This window comes from Culex quinquefasciatus, chromosome 1 (genome assembly GCF_015732765.1).
Source record: "Culex quinquefasciatus strain JHB chromosome 1, VPISU_Cqui_1.0_pri_paternal, whole genome shotgun sequence".
NCBI lineage: Eukaryota > Metazoa > Arthropoda > Insecta > Diptera > Culicidae > Culex > Culex quinquefasciatus.
In genome coordinates, this window is record NC_051861.1 from 92,036,897 (window position 1) to 92,060,721 (window position 23,825).

Genomic DNA, 23,825 nt, shown 5'->3' on the forward strand with positions numbered 1-23,825 from the left:
CCAATTTTGAGCATTTAGCATATAGAAAATAAAATCTTGAATTTAGTGATTTTACTAAATTTTTATGTGACTTAGCTAACGTCTTGCAAAAAAGGGTCTAGGGTCAACTTTGGACTACTTTTATGTCATAATAAATTTTAAAGTGTATTTTTTTTTTTTTGGGATCGCAGTAAGCCGGGCGTGCGGGCAGACGTGTTTTTTTTCTGCTGTCGGTTTTTTTTTTTCTCTACGATCAGTTTTTAGAAAAAAGTTTTCAGAAGTATTTGAATCAATGCGGATTTTTGGATTAAGCCAGTGGTTTCGGCAGTTGCGACGGTGGTTCCTGTGGATTTATGAGAAGCTCGATTTTGGAGCCTGGAAGAAGCACTGGCACGATGAACGCCATGAAGGCCACGATGGGTTATGTACCGGATTTGTCCGCACTACTAACCGGTGCTCGAGATTGCTTCAAGGGTGCGCGTTGCAAGCTGCTGCTCGTGGCCGAAGATCCGGACGGTGGACCCGCGACCAGACGCTGAACAAGGAACAAGCCCAAGGTTGGTTTCGTGGTGCACATGATTTCGACGACCATCGTCATCGTGGAAGAGTTTTTCGCCCATCTGGATGTGACGGAGAATATAAAAATACGGAAACGGTTGCCAGCTGCCTGGAGTTGAAGAATCTTGAGTTGGTGAGATCTATCCATTTTATCTATCATTATTTGATAGATGATTTTTCTCTTATTTTATATAATATCCTATTGATCAAATGATATATCCATATTATCCCTTTCCCACCTTCCCTTTCTCCTATCCTCATTTCCTCCCCCCCCCCCCGCCTCTAAATATTATTATCTGCCAACTTTACACTAACACACCACACCACAACTGATTCGGAGCGTTTGGTACGGTATGTCCACGCATCCTTCCTCCCCTGATGATTCTGTGAAATGTGATCCGTTCACAGAATCTGTCTCTGCGGTTAATGCAACGCAGTAGGCCTGGCCGCTTTAATTTTTGCTATACATTTTCGGGGTAACTCGGATGTACTGTAATCATTAATATTGACAAGAAAGGACTTGAGGCGTAATCTTACCACAAGTTCTTCCAGGATGCTTTCTTCGGACTGGCTGCGCTTGTGTTCGATTAGATTAGATTAGATTAGATTAATAAATTTTAAAGTGTATTTCTCATGTTGAGGTACAGTCATCCCACATATTCCGAACTAGAGCGTCCAATATCCCGGGGTTACAAAATTCCCTGGAAACGGTAAATTTTCAACAAATTTCAATTTTTTCGAAAATTATTCTGTTATTGTTTCTGGTTAATATTTTGCAACAGAATTGTAAAGAACAGCAACTTTAATGGTCAAAATGAGTGTGAGGATCAATTAATGGCTTGACTGCTTGTAAAAAATCATGCAACTTTGAGAAAATATATAAATTTTCTAATTTTTTATGCTGTCTTAAAAATCGTACCGTATATTTGAATTTTTGAAGCGAGTTCTTGAAATATGATTGCATTCTTTGGGTAAATTTCATATGATACGAAGTTGTTTTTTTAGTGATTTTTCATGGTTCCATTTATGGTATGATTTCAGTTATATGGTTATATGGCCTAATAAATTAAAAAGAATAAAATAATTTTTCGTAGTGTAAAAGTGGTTGAAAATAAACGATATTTTATTTATATTTAATCCTCTTACGGCCTCGGTAGCTCACGTGGTTCATAAATTTGTAACTTCAAACAACCCTTTTTGAAAATTTTTATTATATCAATTCAATTTTCATCCGATATGGTCAAGGTAAACAAAAATGTTAAGGTGAAATTTTAGTACATGAAAAACATGGCGAAAAAGGCTGCCGTTATTTGTCCTTAATTCATTTCAATGATTATCATTTCTGCCTTAACAGCCATCGTTGAGAAAATCTGCCTCGAAAAAAATAGCTCTGCAGCAAATATTTTGATACCTACCTGTACCAAAACGATACTCGTGCATGCGAGGTTCACACTTTACTTGTATCATTAAATTTTTTCCCTCTAAATCACTTAAAACTCCCGGAAACTCCTTAAGATGCAGAAGCACAAAATTTATATCAAATTGCTGCTTCTTCTTATCACTTTTTCAACCAAAATTTTCTTCTTCTGTAAATCTTCTTCCTCAATGTGAGGCACCACTTATTTCGCTCATATTGTGAAACTATCTTTTTGGAACAGCTTCATATCACAAAAGGCTTCCTAATTTGTAGAAAACTGCCCGGAAATATGTTTTTGGATACCTAAAACTTTATATTTTTCGCACAAATTGCCGACGATTTCGGGATTCACGCACTGCAAAATAATGTTGCTCTTCTTTGTTCGTACGCCTCGTATACACATCGAGCTTTTGTGGTGTGCAAATCATCATTTATCACCATATTTTTGGAATAGGCGTATCTGAAACCATGTATTTTTTCAATTTGTTTTGTTACAAACCCTTCCCAAACATTCATCAACTTGTGCAATGAGTGTTGCCAGCAAATTTGAACAGGAAAGCGAAAATAATATTTCAAAATGCTACTTTTTTCTTTCCAAATTAGCTTAATATAATGAAAACAAAGGTTTATTCATAAGAAAAAACATTTTTATATAGAAAAATATAAATATAAGCAGTGATAAGAACTTATTTCGGTAATTTAAAATTAGTTTAATTTCGTTCACTATAAAACCAGCATCATTGCTGTCGCACTTTTGCAAGCTGCTGCACACTATGGTACATTGGGTGGCCAAGTTTCAAAAAAGTGACCTTCTCCAAATATTTTTGGTATTTTTTTCTCGAAAGTAAACATTCTAACTAAGAAAAATCCAAATTTTCAAAGCTCTAAGTTTGTTCATTACGGAGATACGCAAGCTGAAAGTCAAAAAATGGAGTAAAAAACTAGCGTTTTTCGTAAAAAAGGCTGATTGTTTAATTTTAACATAGCTCAGTCATTTTAAATGTTTTATTTGGACAAATATACATCGTTGGAAAGGTAATTAGATAAGCTTTGAAACTATTTATAGATAAAATGTTGTTTCCAAACCAAAAACTGAAGTTTTCATCGAATAACTGGAGCATTTTTTTGACATATCATATTTTTTTGTGTTTGTTAATCGAGTACTTTTTTTGCTAACCGATGCTAAACATGAAACTAAGATCACTTGAAAGATTGGATTATAATCTAACATTGCTGAAATTTCCAGCCTGCGATTTTTTGCGTTTTCGGAGGTATGCCATTTTGAACATTTACGTTTTATCAAAATTTGCTGCAATCTTCATATGCGCCCGTTTATTTCACTTGCTTTGCTACCTACTTCGTGGGCATCGGCGCTTCAAAAATCAAAACCTGGTTTCAAGAAGTTCGAAATGACTTTATTGGAATTTTCTGTTGCCTACATTTAAAATTGAGTACCTTAGTCAAAATAAGGTATTCGTACCGAAGTTTCTCAAGCGAAACTGGAGAATCTCAGTTTGATACCGGAAAAGTATTCATCAAAATGTTGACTTAGCATGATGAATTTCTGCGATCAATCCATGACACTGACCCACATTTAAGTTCTATGTTGGTTAGTACAAAACATCATAAAAAGTACCTTTAACATATCCTGAAGCTGTCATAAACTCTATAATCAAATAAATTTTAAGAATATGGTTTGTAGTATATCGTTTTACTTCATAATTAATATTTTGAATAAAATAAATTTTTCTGTTATTTGATTTAACAATTAAAATTTTCGCAATTTATGCCCGTAAGGGTGGGGGGGGGGGGGGGGGGGGGTGATCTCAAGTTATACGGCATGGACTCACAAAAAGAAACACACAGCAGTAAATAATAAATATTTGACTTAAAATGAATTTATTACGCTTAACAAAATTTTGTTGGTGGGGAGGAGGAGAGGGAGGGGGGATGAAAGAAAGAGGAGGGAGGGGTTGTGTCCTTAAAGTGGGGATGTATTAGCTTATCCATAATTTAATAATATAAACTTGCAATACAATGTATACGCAATTCTGTTGTACTTGCAAATGTATGAAAAGACTATTTATTATAAACAATCAACTATTGAAAAACATGAAAAGTCATAAAAATCGACGTATATCATTTCAATACCATACAATTACTAAAATTTGTATGAAAAAACATTTAAAAAGCAAAAAAAAATATTTGGCCGCCTGTTTGTATGGAGATGGCCCATAGTGCTGCAGCCATCCGATCTGTCAAGTGGTCGTGCCAAATCAAAGCAGGCCAACAAAATCAAAACAAAGGGATTACAAAAGTAATTGAAAACGAACGCAGGTTTGTGACTTTCAAATATTTCTTTCGAATTAGCATTCAAATATTGCATTCTGTCCGTAGAATTTCCAGTTCCAGCTAACCCCACTGCAAGCTTCATCGGGATCGGGATGGATCGCCAAGCCGCTGCCGCCGGAACCTTAAGTTTTCGTCTTCGAAGCAACTCGAACAATCTGGATTACATCGTTGAAATTGGCCGGACCGAAATCAACCCGGAACGATTGTCAACTGCAGCACTACGATGCAGCAGCCGTCAAAAATGTGGTGCTCGTGGCGCGGCGCATTCGACCGCGGAAGATGCCGTTCGAGGCGCAACTCGCCAGCATCTGGCGCAGATCTACAAGTGTAAGCAAATCTGAATGGAGTTGGCCAATGTCCTGGTGAGGATTCTGCTTGGGACGCTACGGGACTGGATTCTCCGGCAGAAGGGGAGCGCTCTGTTGGCAACTTTTGCGACAAATCAGCACTGGCCGAGTGTTGAAGAATAAGGACTGGCCAACACCATAACATTAACTAGTAGTTCCGCAGCAAATCGTTCCGGAGGAGTCCAGGAAGTGAGTACGAATCTGAATTTTGTTGACACGTGGAAATCAAGTAACCGTGCCTGCGGGACAGACGGTCCAGCGTAGGTCAACGGAAAAAGTCGCTTCGTTTCATGGGCCGGTTCTGACTGGCACACCGAGGCCAACATCGTCGCAAGAGCTGCCAGGTGTAATCATCGAATCTATGTGAAGTGGCGTAAAGTGGGTGTGATGTGAAACACTGAGAGTAAATCGGATAATATATATTTTGTATTTTTTTAAATATAAATTAAAATAACAGAAATGATTTTCCGGGATTTTTATTGCGCGGTGCATTAAAAAAGTAAATTCAATTGAATATTGATGAAGTCTGAAAAAAAACTTTTAAGTGAATTGATCTTTTGTCAATATTTACATTTGCTTCTAAACAAAACAAAAATATGTTTTGTTTTATTTGAGATAGTAAACAATACCAATACAAGTATACTTGAAATGATTGATGATTTCAATGATTAGTAACATTAAGAAGAATAAGAAAACGAAGTCCAAATAGATTTTGAGCCGATTTCACCTTAAGTCCAAATTAAAAAAAAATGTCAAACAATAAAATTGTTTGTTTTTTAGAGCACCAAAAGTTCCCCGAATATCACTTTTCTTTAAAACTTAACCCTGTTAAAAAATGCCATGATAAAAAAAAACTGATTTTTAAAGGTTTGCTCATAAATTTGGTCGTAGAAGACGTAGATTACAAGATAAAATTTTGGTGTCTTCTACAAAGTTGCTTGGATTGGCAAGTCCAACAATTTTTCAGAAGACAGGAAAATTCCCAAAAATATTCTTGAAAAGTTAGATTTTTTAAATCACCCTAATAGTTTTTTTTCGGAAAATCCGTTTTCCACTTCATTTTGCGATCTGGACCACTGTGCACTGTCTTAACCGTGGTAGAATTGGGAGTTCTGGAGCCCAGATAAGTTTGGATTACATCTAAAGATTGATAACCTAGAACATTCCAACCATATTTTGTAACGTTCTGAGCCCGTGTTTGACTGTTAAAACAAGATTCCGATACCAAAAGGTCAAACTCCACTATCGCAACCGGCTTTCCCAACATCTCCCAAGAAGCGTTACTAAATCCACCATCCAATAGCTCCGCAAAAGTGCCTTGAACTCTTCGCCGCCACAGTCATAGCTACATCCGTCACCTGCACAACACTAGCCTGAGTCGGCGGTTGAAGAATCTCAAGGGGAGACACACGCCGGTTTTGTGTAAAATAACCGTTTACGACTCCTCTCATACGCAGGGTCAATATTCAGAATTCGGTGATATAAAACTCGAACCATCATCGATTTACGATCTCTCGCGGCCCGCCCCGTATAGATATGAATGGAGTTGGAACCTTAATTTATGCCCCCAAAAAATCGACCGATTATACAGTTTTTAGTTCTTTCCGCTCGGTGACCTAGCTTGACCGAACCACGCGGGACACCAAATGGATATCGTGGTGCGATTAAAAAACTAATTAGCTTTGATTTCACCACGTGTGTGTGTGTGTGCGTGGGGAGAAAATCTTGACCTTGTAGCGAACCTCACAAACCAACAGAGTCACACATCGCATCTTATCTAGTGATGTCATCTTTCCAAACTTTGAGCGTGCCGATGTCCGACGAAACTGTAGCCACCTTGGCGTTTCTGTCTTTTCATCGATGGTGATCTTCTGGTCGTTTTGTCCACCGAAGATGATCCACCGCAACACGCGATATCGCGACTCCACCCGGACAAAAAATGTCGTTTCGGTAAAAAAAAACTTGAATGTCAGAGAAACCGACTCTAGTGTGTTAGTTGCATCGTTGGGTTATTTATTTTCGCGTAATAATCGCAACGATTATCGCGTTCATCGCGACGAGCGTTACCATTATCGCGATAATCGCAACGGTTATCGCGATGCGGAACTTGTTTTGGCGAACTGGCAGCACTGGCAGGCAGTTCGTTTTTTGACTGCTGTCAACGTTTCAGTGGTGGGGCAGGTTGAAGCTGATACAACAATCAAGCGACCCCCGAAACCAACCAAAACCAGAGCGTTCAATTCCGTGAAAACAGAACCACCTTGACGACTCCCGATATCTCTTTTGACCCGTCGTCGCCGCCGCTGCCAGCAGGTGTCGCACGAAGGTCCTCGCAAGAGTTTTAAAATTTTCTAAAAAGCAACGCGATTTGACACCCGAATGTCGTCGTCGTCGTCGCCGCCGTTGGAATGTTTATGTAAATTAGACCTCCAAATCGCGACCATGTCCGCGTGCGCGCGGTGGAAACAAAGCGGAATGATAAATGCGAAAAACGAAAAAGAAAAAAAAAAGTTTGGTTTTTTATCGAGAAATTTTTATCATAGACACACAAGGTGTTCAAGGAGATTAGCCGAGCCGAGATCTGCGTCGTTGGGAAGTGGTGGCGAAATTTTCGCTGCGCGCCGCAGTGTTGCCAGCTCTTTTGGAAGATTCTGATGAAACTTTAAAAGCACGGAACGAATCGGCGTCAATTAGCGAGGATGCTCAAATTTGTTCGCTGACGAAAGAGATTCGCTAAATTGTGACACGTCACTCTGGGACGAGATTTTGGAGCTTTTTACTGGCCGTTTCTGAATGAATTTGGCAAGATACATGATTCATTTTCTTATCATTAAATCGACCAATTCTCTCCTGCACAAGCCATGTGTTTAACCAATTTGCCATTGAAATGAAAACAGTATTGAAAAGTTCAACACCCATTTCAGTGTTGAAAAGTATAACTTTTCAGCACTTGTATCGAAAGCAATACTTTTGGATAATGTTTTGAACACTAACACTACCCGGGCAGACGGTAATAACAAAATTAATAATATTTCAATAACAAATCCTGTTAAAATAACAAAAAGTGTTATTATTTTATCCTGAAGTTCAACTTCAAGAAGAAAAAATAATAACAGTTTCTGATAAAATAACAAAATTTGGTATTGAAGTGATATCATATTGAAAATGTTTAATAACACGCTAATAAGAGGAAATGTTATACATTTCAAAAACTCTCCTAATAACAAAATTTGTTATTCGTTCGGTATACTGACTTAGAAATAAAATTACCATAAATCGCACAAATGGAAAAGTTTCTAAGTGTCCATAACACAATCTGTTATTATTTTTTCTTTTGTTAAATATGTTTGGATCTTTGGGATAATTTTGACCAATTTCTTTGGGGTCATTATTTTGGCTATGAAATGGGGTCCTTAAGCTAAAATTATTCTAAAAAGTTGAAATTTTGGAAGTTGATTTTTTTTAATTATTTGATATACCCCCTAAGGAACTTTGCTAAAATTGGCTAGAACTATGGGATAATTTTGACCAATTTCGTCGGGGTCATTATTTTGGCTATAAAATGGGGTCCTTAAGCTAAAATTATTCTAAAAAGTTGAAATTTTGAAAGTTGATTTTTTTAATTATTTGATATACCCCCTAAGGGACTTTGCTAAAATTGGCTAGAACTATGGGATAATTTTGACCAATTTCGTCGGGGTCATTATTTTGGCCATGAAATGGTGTCCTTAAGCTAAAATTATTCTAAAAAGTTGAAATTTTGAAAGTTGATTTTTTTAATTATTTGATATACCCCCTAAAGGACTTTGTTTAAACTGGTTAGAACTATGGGATAATTTTGACCAATTTCGTCAGGCTCATTATTTTGGCCAAGAAAAAGTTGAAATTTTGAAAGTTGGTTTTTTTATTATTTGATATACTTCTAAGGGATTTTGCTAGAATTGGCTAGAACTAGGAAATAATTTTGACCAATTTTATCAGGGTCATTTATTTCACCATGAAATGGGGTTTCAAGCTAAAATCAATCCGATAAAATTAACTTTTGAGAGTTCATTTTTTTTAATTTTGTTATATTCCCTAACGGAATTGATTTATTTATTGAGAATTTTTGATGTGTGAATAACAAAAACTGTTATTATTTTCACAGAGCCAGGAAGTCGGAGCTGACGTTGAAGTTCGAGCTGGAGTGAGACCTCGGAGACTGCATCGGATTCAGCAAATTTTCAGCAACTTTTACTTGGAGTCGGCATCTGTGAAGTCGGGTATTTTTGGAGAGCTGAAGCCGTCGCTGACGTCATATCCTGCATTCAGAGTCGGAGTTGTCTTCAAAGTATGGATTCAAAGTCGCTTGGAGGTACCCGACTCTGCAGCCCTGACTAGTACAGAGGAGTTATGGCAACTGCAGGTTTATTTGCAAATTACAAATAAACCAAAACAATAACTTTTTTTGTTATGGAGACATACCAGTTCAATAACATTTTTTGTTATTATGCTGCTCCACCTCTCCGCACAAAATAACACATCTTGTTATTCCATCATGATTCCTTCTGTGTTATTGGTTTGTTATAGCAATAACAACATAATAACAGGTTAAGTTATTCTTCGAACAAATCTTTGTTATTAATTTTTGTTATTTTAACAACTAATCCGATCATCCCAATAACATATTTCGATCTTCTCACAATATCAAAAACTGACCTTCCCAAGTTATTTCCGTCTGCTCGGGTAGGAAAAAAATATATCATTCTAGCAGGTAAACAAAAGTTTCACTGATAATGTCAAATTCAAAAAAAATCATTCTCGTTGAACTTGTTTTTTAAAGAACTTATCGTTTTTATCGAACTCGGTTATGTACGACCCGAGCTAAAATAATCTTATTTTCACAACTTGTTGCACTTGTGAGCAATTCCAGCTCAAATCAGGAATTTTTCTGGTACTTTTGTACCCGACCCTCTCCGATTTCAATGAAAGTTTTTAGACATGTTATCCTAGGCCTATATAAGCCATTTTTGTGTATATGGAGCCAATAGTACTCGAAAATAACATTTGAGAAGGGCGTAAGGTATTTAAATATTTTTGTATTTTGCAATTTAAAAATTACTGTGTCTCGAAGCCATTGCGTCGTATCAAAAGTGGTCCAAGACAAACTTGTAGGAAATTGGATGGGCTTTCTGAAAAATACACTGAAACAAAAATACACGCCACTTCTATGAGATTTTTGATTTTTAAGTCAAAAACTTAAATTTAAAGGTGTTGTCACGATTTTTTTCGTTCAAAATTTTGAGGAAATAGCCTAAGATGTTACCAAAGACTGACGAAAAATGCAGGATGGTATGTCTCTCCTAAAAAAATACAAAAATCATTTACTAAAACTGTTTTTTTTGAAAAGTGGTCTAAACGTAAAAATTTTAAAAAACCCATAGTGGGAATCGGTTCCCCAGACAATTTTACATAAAAGTCTCCATATTGACCATTGTCCTATGTCCAATCCTTGGGAAGATACAGCGGGTTTAAAAATAAAAATGATGAAAAAATGGGTTTTTTGGTGGTTTTTGGCAATTTCTATATGACAGACTTGGTTTTTCAGTCTCGTAAATATTTTTGCCGGAAAGCTCGTCCAATTTCCCATAAGTTTGCCTTTGACAGCATTTCAATTGGATGTAAGGGCTTACAGTTATAAGCTTAATTACATTGTTAATAACTGAAAAGAGAATATTTTTTCAGTGTGGTAGAAACCTGGATAATAAATTAGCTTACGTAAATATCAAAACGAGTCAAATCAAAAAGCTGTCAAAGGCAAACTTATGGGAAATTGGACGAGCTTTCCGGTAAAAAAATTTACGAGACTGAAAAACCAAGTCTGTCATATAGAAATTGCCAAAAACCACCAAAAAACCCATTTTTTCATCATTTTTATTTTTAAACCCGCTGTATCTTCCCAAGGATTGGACATAGGACAATGGTCAATATGGAGACTTCTATGTAAAATTGTCTGGGGAACCGATTCCCACTATGGGTTTTTTTAAATTTTGACGTTTAGACCACTTTTCAAAAAAAACAGTTTTAGTAAATGATTTTTGTATTTTTTTAGGAGAGACATACCATCCTGCATTTTCGTCAGTCTTTGGTAACATCTTAGGCTATTTCCTCAAAAATTTTGAACGAAAAAAAATCGTGACAACACCTTTAAATTTAAGTTTTTGACTTAAAAATCTAGAAATCTCATAGAAGTGGCGTGTATTTTTGTTTCAGTGTATTTTTTTCAGAAAGCCCATCCAATTTCCTACAAGTTTGTCTTGGACCACTTTTTGATACGACGCAATGGCTTCGAGACACAGTAATTTTTAAATTGCAAAATACAAAAATATTTAAATACCTTACGCCCTTCTCAAATGTTATTTTCGAGTACTATTGGCTCCATATACACAAAAATGGCTTATATAGGCCTAGGATAACATGTCTAAAAACTTTCATTGAAATCGGAGAGGGTCGGGTACAAAAGTACCAGAAAAATTCCTGATTTGAGCTGGAATTGCTCACAAATAACCTTTAAATTGTCGCCGTACTGTTCAACAAACATTACAATTCTGAAATATTGACTAAAAGTTCTTCTCAGATAATTAGTGGAAGTCTCGAATCGAGCAATCTCCACCATTAGTCGCCCGGTTATCTTCCCCCGAGCTTTCTCAACCAAGCTAGAGCGAAGAACATCTGTGCAACCACATCTCAATAAGGGAAACGCCAAATTCGGACGTCCATAATGTTTGGACCCACCACCAGGCAGAGACCCCCAACCAGTTCGTGTGGTCAGTCGCGAAGTGCAAGCACGCGAAAGGTAGGCCAATCACGCACACTTACACAGTGACGGACACACACACCACGACCACCACAACCCCAATGACCATTCACCAATCACCAATGATTCTCCCAAAAGTGTGAGTGAAGCAGGAAAAAAAATTGAGGTCATAACGCCTAGTTTTTGGAGTTTGATTTTTGTTTCTCGCGTCCGCTCCCTTCCCGTCTCTCTCTCCGAGAGAGTTCCGACGGACCCCCGGAGGCTGTCAAAGCCCAAAAAAAACCGACCAAATCACCCCAACGATCACTCCTTATCGACTCTCGCCGCAGCGAAAACCGCGCTCTCGCGGTTGAGAGCCTAGAAGACGAAAAAATATAAAAACGCACCCAGCTTCCACCAACAACAACATCAATAACAACAGTCGAACCGACAAAAAAAAGAAACGGACGGAACCAGTTTCTTTTTCGGACGTTCAAACCGCGATCGGCGGCGAGAGCGCTTTTTTTTCTCTCTGTGATGACCGCAACCTAGTTTGGGGCGGCTGCTTGATATCCGCTCGATGAAGGCAAAGTCTTCGACCACTTTGAAATACGCGTTCGGCTGCGTTAGATATTCGTGATTATGCTCAAGGACAATGTCAGTCCGGTTGTCTGTGGTTGAGACAATCGGACGAAGGTTGAATTTTTTTAATCAATTAAGTTGAAAAACTTTATGCTTTTGACACTTTATGTCTGTAGCATAAGATTTCAGTACTGAATTCTCTGACAAGTTAATATTACCAATGTCAACGAAAATCGGCAAGTGACGATTTTTTTCCTAACATATTTTTACCCAGGACTGATGTAAGCTGTAACAGTCTAAGCCAAGTCTGATACAAATTATACTTTCCCATAATTTCGCTGCCGGCCAGCGGGTTTTAATTGGGACCACAACACAAACCTCAATTCCTTGAATTTTTGTTTAACATTTCTTTTTCTTTTGTAATTTTGCAATGATCATAAGCACTGTCATAAACTAACTTATTCGACAAAAATATCCAACTTTGGAATAAAAGGTATTCATAACCTTTTCGAAGAGCAAAAAAAAAAACTTTCACAGCAAAAAATCCTATGGTATAATCGCATGCAAAAGCATGCACATCGCCTTCGTACAAAAAAACACTTAATATTACACACTGCATGTACATTTTTTGTAAACACAAAAAAAAGTGGCATCCGATGGGATTCGAACCCAGCACCATTAGTAAGGACAGGCGCCTTAGCCCGCTCGGCCACCAGACCGATGAAGGGTGGAAAAGCTAAACGCATATATAAGCTTGACATTTCGGTCAAGTAGGTTTCCCATACCGACGGGCTGCATATTTCAGGGTGTAATATTACACAGAATTTCATAAAATAATGCAAAATTTAGTCTACATCCAGGCCTTTTACACGCAGCTGGATTACTACTTTTTTGCTGTGTTCCATCGCCAAAAATAATAGTACTGAAATAGTAGTTTATGCAACAAGTTGCAAAAAGATGATTTTTTCAGCACGAGTCGTACATTTATCTAACGAGGTTTACCGAGTTGGATAAATACGACGAGTGTTGAAAAAAAAAAACAAGTTTTGCAAAAAAACAACATTTTTTGCAATTCCGACAAACACCCTTTTAATGAAATTTTAAATCAATTGTCTAATTCAAATTTATCGAAAATTGTACTGATCCTTTCTAATCGTACCAAACCAAAACATTATCATATTGTTTGTTTATTGTTGAGTAGTGTTATTTGTTCATCAAAGTGTTTGGACTGTGAGTAAAATAAATCCATGCTCCATATCCATAAAATTGCCTTCAAATTTGTCTCTGTGGCCAGTTTTAAAGAATATGAATAACATTGGAACATAAAGTTGAAATGAAAACAAGAATTCTGCAAGAAATATGTTTTTGATGGCAACAAACTGTTCCAGAACAAGTCTTACTGGTTTTAGGTCATGAATGATCTGGATGTTTTTCATATTGAATTTTCATACAACTTTGGTAGCTCCAGTGCTTAATTTATATTTAACTTTATATTGAAATTGGACACTCTAATTAGAAACAATACCAATCTTGAAAGTTGAAAAGGTTCAAATGTTATTTTGACTAAAAAATCTCATGCAAAGTGTAGACACAATGACCCTAAACAAAATACAAAATTGGCCAAGTAACAAAAAAAACAAATCCAATCACGAAACACAAATGCTTTATGTACATCAAAAATAAGCTTTAAAAAAATTACTAACAGTGTTGCCAGATTAGTTAACTTTAAAATTCATTAGAAAAATGGACTCAAAAAATTCTTTTTCCGTCACAGTGTTGCCAGTTTATCAAAATTAAAGTTTCATAAGTATTCAGAATACAAAAAAATCAAAAAGCTCAGATTTACTTTATTTAAAAAATGCTTTATACATCAGTACAGGTATACTACCATAAAAATTGCATTATAGGCATCATGAACATATTTTTTTCCAAACCCGAACTTTTACATATCTGTGATCCCAAAATGAAAATTTCTTGAAATATTAAAACCTTTTTTTTGTGATTGAAAATGCATAAATCGCGCCTTACATTTCATTTGGGCAGATATCTTTTGTATACAGTTGATTAGAAAAATGTGCCCTTTTGCCCCTGTTTATGGTTGGTTTACAATTTTAAAAGTTTTTTGCTATAAAAAATTATATTTAGTCAATAATTATTGGTATTGTCCTATGATTTTTTGTGTATACTTTAACCCTTTCAGGCCCGAATTTTCAAAAAAAATATTTTTTTAAGTTAATGATGGGAAAATGATTCTTATGACCATACGAAAATTATAGGTTAGTTTTGGAAATTATGATTTTTGGGTCATATATGACCCATCAAGCCTGAAAGGGTTAAAGGGAGCGACAAAAACTTGAAATGAAATTGGCAGTGACCTAATTTGACATAAGTATTCTCAAATCTTAAATATTTTTCTCATATTTGAAAATTCTGAAAAGTGTAAAATGTTAGTACGTCTTTTTTTATTTTTTGCAATTTTTAAAAGTCCAGCAAAAAACAGTTTTTCAAAGAACTTTCTGTATAATTTCTTAAATCCATGGATTGTACAACAAAATTTTAGTTGATTCTCGTAAAAAATACAGCTGACTTTAAAAAAAAAACCGTTTTTTTTATTTAAACGATTTATTGACAAAATACATGAAAATTTGACATAAAATTTCACTCAGTGTGTGTTTTTTGGAATTGCAAAAAATGTTGTATGGAACTCGTTGCAAAACTTGATTTTTTCAGCTCTCTTCGTATTTATCCAACTCGGCGAACCTCGTTGGATAAATGTACGACTCGTGCTGAAAAAATCCTCTTTTTGCAACTTGTTGCATAAACTACTATTATGCAACAAGATGCAAAAAGATGATTTTTTCAGCACGAGTCATACATTTTCTCGTAAAAAATACAGCTGACTTTAAAAAAAACCGTGGATCACAGTTATAATTAGTGCGTCCTTCCCGGGAATTCCAGGGATTTTTCAAAAACCGGAAATTCCCGAATCCCGGGATTTTTTTATTTTGTGCCGGGAATTCCCGAAATTGAAAACAAAAAATAGATCAACAGTTGAATACTTAGTAATCGATAAGAATTTCAAAGCATTAAAATTTGTATTCGGCATATATCAGGATTAATTTGGCTTATTAGGGAAAATTGTTAAAATTTCAGTTTATAGATCCGCAAAATGCTTTGCGTCTTAGGTATTTTCTATTATTTTTTTATTTTTATTTGAATAGACGAAGTATTATATTCACATATATTTAAACATGAAAAAAGTATAATATCAAACAAATTAGGCCGAGGCAAAAAAATAAAAAAATATAAGTATTAAAATAACATGCCATAGTTTCAACATTTGCATGGAAAAAGTGTTTAAAAGTGTATTTTACAATAGTTCAGTTGTTTTGCAATAAAAGTTTTCAAAAAATGTAAAATTTGACGAAAACAAAAATTTCAGCGAAAAACAAACTTTTGTGATAGTAAACATCAAAAATTCAAAAGATTTTTAAATCAATCCAAACATGCTAAAAATGATTCTAAACGCAGGGAATTCATTTTAAATTGATTTTAACTAACTGCACTTAAATTTTCATAAAAAATATTGAAGTTTTTTGAAAAAATATTTTTTTGCCCCCTGATTTTTCGGGCCAACTTTGACGGTGGGGGGGACAACAACTTTAAATAAAATTTGTACCAGCCTTAACTATTCATAAAAAACCGGCGTCTGGAGCAAATCAGGATGAATGTAACGAATTAAGATAGATTAAGATTTCCAAATTTATTGCTCAAAAATCTCCTGTACCTACTTAGACTGCAGTCTCGATTATCCCCAGTTGACGTTAGTGACTTAAAGATAATTTTTGAAATATGTTTCAAATATAAAACATAAAATTCTATACTTATTCAAAGTGTTACATTGTCTGGTATAATTTTATTTCTTGTTGTTTTAGACAGTTTCAATGAAATTGTTTAAGCTTTTAGAGTCATGTTGTATAAATAAATAAATAAAAGAAATAAATTAAAAATTGTGGTGCATTATTCCAAAGCACATCAAAGAACACATTTTTAAACAAACTGTTTTAAACTATATAAAGACTGCTGTCCTTGTTCAGATTGAAGTGTAGCTTATTGCCAAATAACATTTTTGAGTTAATTCTATGATTAAAGCTAGAAAAACATAACAAATATAATGAAAACATAGATTGAATAACTGCTTCAAAAATTTCCCTGGAATTCCCGGGATTCAAAAAATATTTATCCCGTTTCCCGGGAAATTCAGAACCCGGGAAAATTGGACGCCCTAGTTATAATTCAAAAATCATAACAAAAGCACAACCTGATTACCATTTAAAAAGAGCGAACCTTATCAGAAGTTCAGAACTCTCCAGAATCAGAACCATCGGCACGTGCACTCCACACTGAACCAAAACGACACTTCCCTTTCCCGCTTCGCTTTCGCTCTTTCGACGCTCTTCTAAACCTTCAAATTCGAAGAGAACGCGAGAACCTCTCCCTTTGGAACCCCACCAAAGTAGGGAAGGGGATTGGGTGAAAGAGCACGACAGCTTTGACAGCTCCCTCTCACCATTTGATCAGCTGTTTGTTTGTTATGATTTTTCCAAATCAGAACCCGCGCGGGCGCCCACTTTGACAGCATTTCCCCGTTTTTCATTCATAAATCGTTTAGAGCATAACCACCTAGAGGTGGCTAATTTGGGATGTTCAAGATCGCGAGTGACTTTTTTTTTTGCGCGATGTCAAATTTCTTCGTGTGACCGCACAAACACATCGAAATCATGCCGCACACAGCCACAAGGCTGTGTGTGAGGAACTCGCTGCCTGTTTCTCTGTTTTCTCGTTTGCCCATTTATTAATTTTCAATGAAAGTTGATTAAACAAGTTATTCGCTGCCGACGACGACGACTGGCTGGCAGTGGCCTGGCGCGGCCAGGCCGCCAACTTGTGGCCTGGTGTGAGTCTTTCGTTTCGTTTCGTTTTTTTTTTCACCAGCCACCGCTGCTCTTTTCGTTTCGTTCGTTTCTCTTTTTTCGAAGCAAATCACATATACACTTTTATTACGTCGACTTTCTAAGTTCGCCTTTTTTTTACTACTTCTTCAGTTTTCGTAATGATTTTTCAATCACAGCGCGCAGTACGCAGCCAGTCGGTGGGTACGCGGCCACGGGGCTGGACAACGGTATGGGGCGCGCGGCCCAGTTCTTCCAAACAGACACAGAAACAGGTTGTCCGTTAATCCCCCTCCGAGAGATGGGAACGTTGCTGGAATTGCAGCAACGAAAGCGAATGGGATATGGCCGAAAGGTCACGACGACGGCGACGTTGTCGCGGAAGCGGTTCCTCTTGCGAGGCCAGTGGTGCCAGATTTTGAGGGATTTTTTTTATTTATACATATTTTGGTAGTAACTTTCACTGATTTAGGGAGAGTTCACTGCCTTGTTTTTGATTTTTTTACTGAAATCAATACTTTTATAATATCATAACAGTTTGTTATCACTTAGAGTCTTTTGTGGTCTCTAGTGCATGTTTCTGATGGAACCTAGGAGTCTAAAAACTTGAAGAGGGAGAGCACCTAAACCTCTTTTTTACTCCAAAACAACTTTCCACCCCAGAGTTCGAACTGACGACCTTTGGATTGCGAGTCCAACCGCCGACCAACGGCTCCACCGAAGCAGGCTTGTCACTTTACAAAGCTTTAAATTTAAAAATAATTATTCCTCGCATTGCTACCCTGAAGCTGATGCGATGAAAAAGTCTTGCTACACACAAATATTTGGTTGGAATTCACCTTCAGGCACATTTCAGGGCTTTTCCATACGTTCCAGTTTGAAATTTGTAACTTAAAAAAAGGCACTTCAAAAGTAGCAACAACGAATCAGTGTTGCCAATTTAAGCCAATTTTACACATCGGTTTCTAAAAAAACATTAATATCAAAAATTGCATAGAATTCTACGAATGCTCAATTTGACAGAACGATGACATAAAAAAAACCAACAGATGTGTTGATTTAATATAATTTTATCAAAATTGGGACAATTTTGCCTAAAAAACTAAAGATTTTATCTGACAAACTCCAGTAAAAATTAAATAAGATTTAAAACTTGCCTTTGGAATTGATAAATGTTTTTTATTTAAATCGTCAATTTAAAAATTTAAAAACAAAAAAAACATTTTTATTTTTAATTCCTAAAATTTATTTGAATTGCATTTCATATTTATACTGTTTACGTTGTATAAGTACAAGTGCAAACATAACCCCATTTACATAAAAAAAATATTTGTTTAACAGAATCCACTTTAATTAGCCTATCTGAAGAAGAAAGCAAAAAACGATCGTCAAATTTCAAGGCTATTTCTTAAAGAGCTTTTTTTGAAATTTTACTAAGTTTTCCAGAAATTATCTCAAAATATTTGAACTAATATAATTTTCAAGAATTATAAAATCATGTTTTGATAGCATTTATTTTGTTCACAACATGATTTCTTTAAGAATTTTAAAGAGAGAACAAAAAAACCTTCAAAATATTTGCAATAGCCTAGACTTTTTTAAGTAATCTTAACAGGCGAACAAAATTTCGAAATTTTACAAAGAAAATTGCTAAATTTGACAGAACTTTCAATCGAATATCCAAACAACTAAAGATCCTACCACGGATTTATGGCTAAAACCTAAAATTTTACTATTTAAAGAATTCTTTTTTTGGCATTTATTGCTGGCTCCATGTTTTTTGTTTATAGAAATTGTAGAGGGAAATAAATCCTTTAAAAAAAATGTTATATTATTTTCTAATGATTTTTAATTCAACAACAAAGAAGATTCTAACCAAAAATTCCATAAAAATATATTTTCTGAGTTAGGCCATTCCCACCGCGAGTTTAACCTTAAAAAAGAAGAGGGAAGACAAAACCTGAAAATATTGTCAATAGCCTCTGCTGATATTCTCAAATTTCAACAGCACACAAAGAGTTTTTTTACAATTCCAGTTTTTGCAACAATATCTTTTGTTTGCCCCAAGATTTTTATCAAAAAAATAAAAGGGAAAAAAAAGTTTGAGAAGATATTTAAACAGCTTTTAAAATATTTTCTAATTTGAAATTCAATAGAACACAAAAAACAGAAATTGTATATAAGAAAGGTCATTCCCACCGCGGATTTTAATCTTGATACTGAAATTACCGCTTTAAAAAAGATTCAGTTTGACTAACATTTATTCGATTTTTCAAGAACAAATTGAAGAGGCCCCAAGGTATTTGCAAATATTTGTTATTTTGTTGTTTTCAAATTAATATTTTAACAGAACTAACACAATTACCGAAAATCCGATATTTGTTATTGGTTTGGGTAATTCTCAACGCGAATTGTAAGCCCGATCCAGACATTGACATCTTGGAAGGGATCTAATCATCATAAAAACATGATTCTTTATTAAGGTCATATCCACCGCAGTTTTTAAACTTGATCCTAAAATTGACCATTGAAAAAAAAGCACAGAATTTTTTTCAATTGCAAATGCTTTTTGGGTGTATTTGACTACTCCTGAGTCAAGCCGGTTTGAAGACACCCAAAAAGCAAAAATAGAAACTTTGTTTGTTGGACCTTTAAAAAAAACTCCAAAAATGCAGATTGTTATCAAACCCAAAGTTGCAATTTTGGCAACCCTGCCTTCCGCGCACTCTCTCTGCTGGCAGCACTTCCGAGCAGGCCGTACGGCCAAAAATCGCGGACGCATTTCGGACCACTTCAAAACAGTGTTGTGCACTTCTTTTTTGTTTAAGTTTCCACAATCCGTACATCACTTTCGAGGTGTAATTGCGCGAAAATGGCGCAAAAAAAACGTACCAGAGGGGGCCTCATAGTTCCGTGCAGCAGACGTCAACGAGGGGTGAGAGCTTCGTGTCAAAATTACATAATCCCTCTGCGTGTTGAAAGTAAGCGCTCCTCTATGCAGCGCCAGGCACCACTATCTTTGGGGTGAAAATTTCTCTTTTTTTCTGCGGAGCGCGCGCGCCCGATTACCGTTGCGACGGGCCAACGGGTCTTCTTCGTCCACGCGGGCACAGGGAGACTGGAGATTTTTTGGAGAGGAGACGATCGAGGTCAACCCATCGAGACTTACCTGATTCTTCTGGAAGAGGTTGCGCACCAGCGAGGAGCTGTAGAAATTGCGCACACTTCCGATTCCGAGACCGAGTCCTGCCGCCGCCGCCGAGGGTCCGTACTTGAACGATTCCACTACACCGAAGCTGTTGTTACCGATTCCGCGCACAAAGTTGCCACTGCCACTCCCGGATGTAAACAACGGATAGTGGCCGGATTTCTTCTGCTGGCCCACGGCGGCACTTCCGGCGATTCCGACACACTGGCGATTACCGCCCACCGTTTGCTTCCCATTGCTTCCAGTTCCGGAACCGATTCCGCCACCACCAGATCCGCCAGCGTTACTTCCGCTAGCGGCCACCAGGGGCTGATTTTTGCCAACGGCCACGAACTGACACAGTTTTTCCTGCACGACGCGGGCGCACACCCGATTCGACGAACTTAAACACGCCATAGTCAAAATAATTGTGAGCCGATCGGTCGGCAGCATTACGGTCGAAACCCCCCCGAAAAGCAGAAAGCCAGCCGGGCCAGAGCTACGGCGATTTCCAGTCGTACAGGTCCGCACAGGGAGGATCTTGAAGATATTCGGGTAGCGCGCGCGCAGCACCACCACCAGATTATCAGCTCAGAGTGGGCTCGCGAGAGCGCGAGCGGCTCTCTCTCTCTCGCTCTCCGGTGCTGCTGCCTCAGTACAGGTGTTGTTCCATTATCAAGGCTCGCAGCTCCAGCAGCTGGCTCAAGGTGAAACATGTGGAGAGAGAGAACAGAGAGAGGGAGATGTGAATATGTGAATTGAACATACATTTTCATTGATTTGAGCCGAGCGATCGCGATCGCGCGAGCGAAAGAGTGTGCTGGCCTACTTTGGCAAAGTGAGCGCTGATTGAACCGCGAGCGAGAGCGCTTTCTCAGCTAGTTTCGGTGATGTTCGGATTTGATGCACTGGAATGAAATCGATTGGTGATTTGAATCTGGATATCAATGAATAGCAGCTCCAAAGATTATAATGTAGATTCGAAAAGTACATTAAATTGTCCTTAAAATGACATGTTCCAAAAAAATTTACAGTCGAGTAACGGAAAATGGCAGAGTTTTTAAAACTTTCTAGTGTTTTTTTCGATGACAAATAAGTTTTTTCGGAATTCTGAGTACGCCATCATAACGGGTGTCTAATTTGACATAAAAGTCCTTTTTACACCAAATTTCTATCGCCTCACCGTTTCAGGCTGCAAATTGTTGAAAAACATCACTTTTTTCGCATGTTCAAAAATGAAAGGGGTCGTAACGCCCCTCCGAAACGAGATATCAAAAAACGGACAAAGTTTCACGCAAATCGAAGAGGGGTCGGGGCAATTTTTCCCGATTTTGTATGAGTTGGTAGAGAATTACCCAAATGTTTTCGCAATTTTTGGATATGTTATGTATTTTATTACAAGGAATCAGGGAAAAATATGAGATATCTGGAGTTTTTTTAAAGGTCCAATAAACCAAATTTCCAGCATTTGCTTTTTGGGTGTTTTTGAAACCGCCTTGAGTCGGGTATTAAAAAACACCCAAAAAGCAAAAACTGAAAATTTGGATTATTGGACCTTTTCAAAAAAAAACTCCAGATATGAACTCTTTAGTCTCGAGATCTTCAAATTAGCATAGGGCCATTTCAAATATTCAGCTGGCTTTTTCGAATCTCCACATATTTTCCCTTAAAATCCAACTAATACCCTTTCTTTTGAAATGATTTTATGAAAAATGTGCTTTTTGCGAAAATCGACGAAAAATGCCTTTTTGGGACCACCCTAAAAATACGGGTCTCATTTTTTGGGTCAAAGAACCCCCACTCCAAATTTGAGCCAAATCGGAGTACCGTAAACCGGGGTGACTTTGATAGGATTTCAATTTGTTTTTAGCATATTTTCCAACAGGTAAGGTTTTTCTCAAGATTATTATTTTTAAAACATGTATTGGGGTAGACTACACAAAGTCCATGCACTGTTTCGGAAAAAAAGTTTTTTCAATAATGTTTAGAAAAAAAATTACGTTAAAAATTCTTAGTTTTAATTCCGGGGTGACTTTGATAGTCATAGTTTTTCTAGTTAAAATCATATTTAAGATGTTCAAACTTTATTTGTACGCTAAATTTTTAGCATTAGCATTAGCATTAGCAATAAAGGTCGCACAATTCCGGATGGCTGCACAACGCTTATCTTGCTGTTTAACTGTAATTAAACGTATGATAGCACTAGACTCTCATCCGGTTACAATATTCCAACACGGGAGATACCATGTTTTCCTCTTTAGATGAGCGTGTAATACTATCCAGTAAGATAAGGGGCTCCTGGCCGGTACCTTGCTAACCTCGGGGATTGGAAGGTATGTTAGTAAACATCTATCTAGAATGCGCAGAGATCTCTACGTCACCTAGTGGTATAGATGTTTGTAGGGAGGTTTTGGACTCAATGTTAGTAAATAGAACGTTTGTTTTTTTTTTTTTTTTTTTTTAACACCACCACCACCACCACCAAAACCATACCATCACCACAAAAAGACATGCTAGATTTTAATACAAATACATTACAAAACGAACACAACAATAAAACCATCTTCCTGGCCCAGCTGCCCACACGATACTGACGAGCAATAATATTAATTACCACAATGACCCCCCACTGCATGCATGACTTGAACATGAACACGAACATAGCACAAAGAGAACACCACAAAAATCCACCTTCCCATCACCACTGCTTGCACGATACTGACGCGCAATAATATTCATTAGCACAATGACCCCCCACTGCATGCATGACTCGAACATCCTTTGTACGCTAAATGTACCATCACTAAAGTAGCTGATATAGTTTTTAGGAAAAAAAAAACAATGTTTATATTTAGTTAACTAAGAGTATAAGCTTTTTAGCAAAATACATATAAATTTTAGGTAAAATTGTTAAAAAGTAGGAATTTTGCCTGAAATTTGTTAAAACTAGTTTTGTTTATAAAATTATCGATTTATATTGCATTTTATACTAAATTCAAAGCCCGAATCACAAGTTTTCACATTTTACATGAAATTTATTCAACTGAAATTGCCGATAAATTTGGAGATTTTTTTTAATTGTGTTTCAAAAACACATATTATTTATTATTTTCAATTTTTTTTAACCTTCTTCTAGTGGAAAATTCTCCAAAGAATCCGAAAATACATTCTGTCTTCCGATTGAAAATCATGATCATTGAGAAAATCATGACACTTTGAGAAATTTAAAATAATGTCTTTCATCAACATTTTTTTAACTATAGTTAACTAACTTTTTAAACTTGTCAAAATTTTATGAAAAGTTCTTCTTGAGGTACTTTGAACACTTCTCTACCACGGTCAGTATGTTTCTAATCCATTCCTTAAGTATTTTAATTGTACTCTTCATTTTGCGGAAAAATCGTAAACCTATCAAAGTCACCCCGACTATCAAAGTAACCCCGTTTAACGGTACTTTTGATTTGGAGGCTTCCTGTTTGACGTGAAATGGCTGTGTGTGTGTGTGTGTGTGTGTGTGTGTGTGTGTGTGTGTGTGTGTGTGTGTGTGTGTGTGTGTGTGTGTGTGTGTGTGTGTGTGTGTGTGTGTGTGTGTGTGTGTGTGTGTGTGTGTGTGTGTGTGTGTGTGTGTGTGTGTGTGTGTGTGTGTGCAACCAATCAAACGGGACCACGCGGCCGC

The 23,825-nt window shown here is 36.6% G+C and overlaps 1 protein-coding gene across 1 annotated transcript in view; it reads right to left on the bottom strand.

Moving 5' to 3' along the window:
- The window catches only part of LOC6040429 (all trans-polyprenyl-diphosphate synthase PDSS1), a 153,403-nt gene that overhangs the window by 126,387 nt on the left and 3,191 nt on the right, over positions 1–23,825 (bottom strand). The window contains exon 2 of the mRNA XM_038265975.1: positions 20,132–20,846. Coding sequence (XP_038121903.1) covers positions 20,132–20,602 — 471 coding nt within the window. The 5' untranslated portion in view covers positions 20,603–20,846. The remainder of the gene's footprint in view (positions 1–20,131; positions 20,847–23,825) is intronic.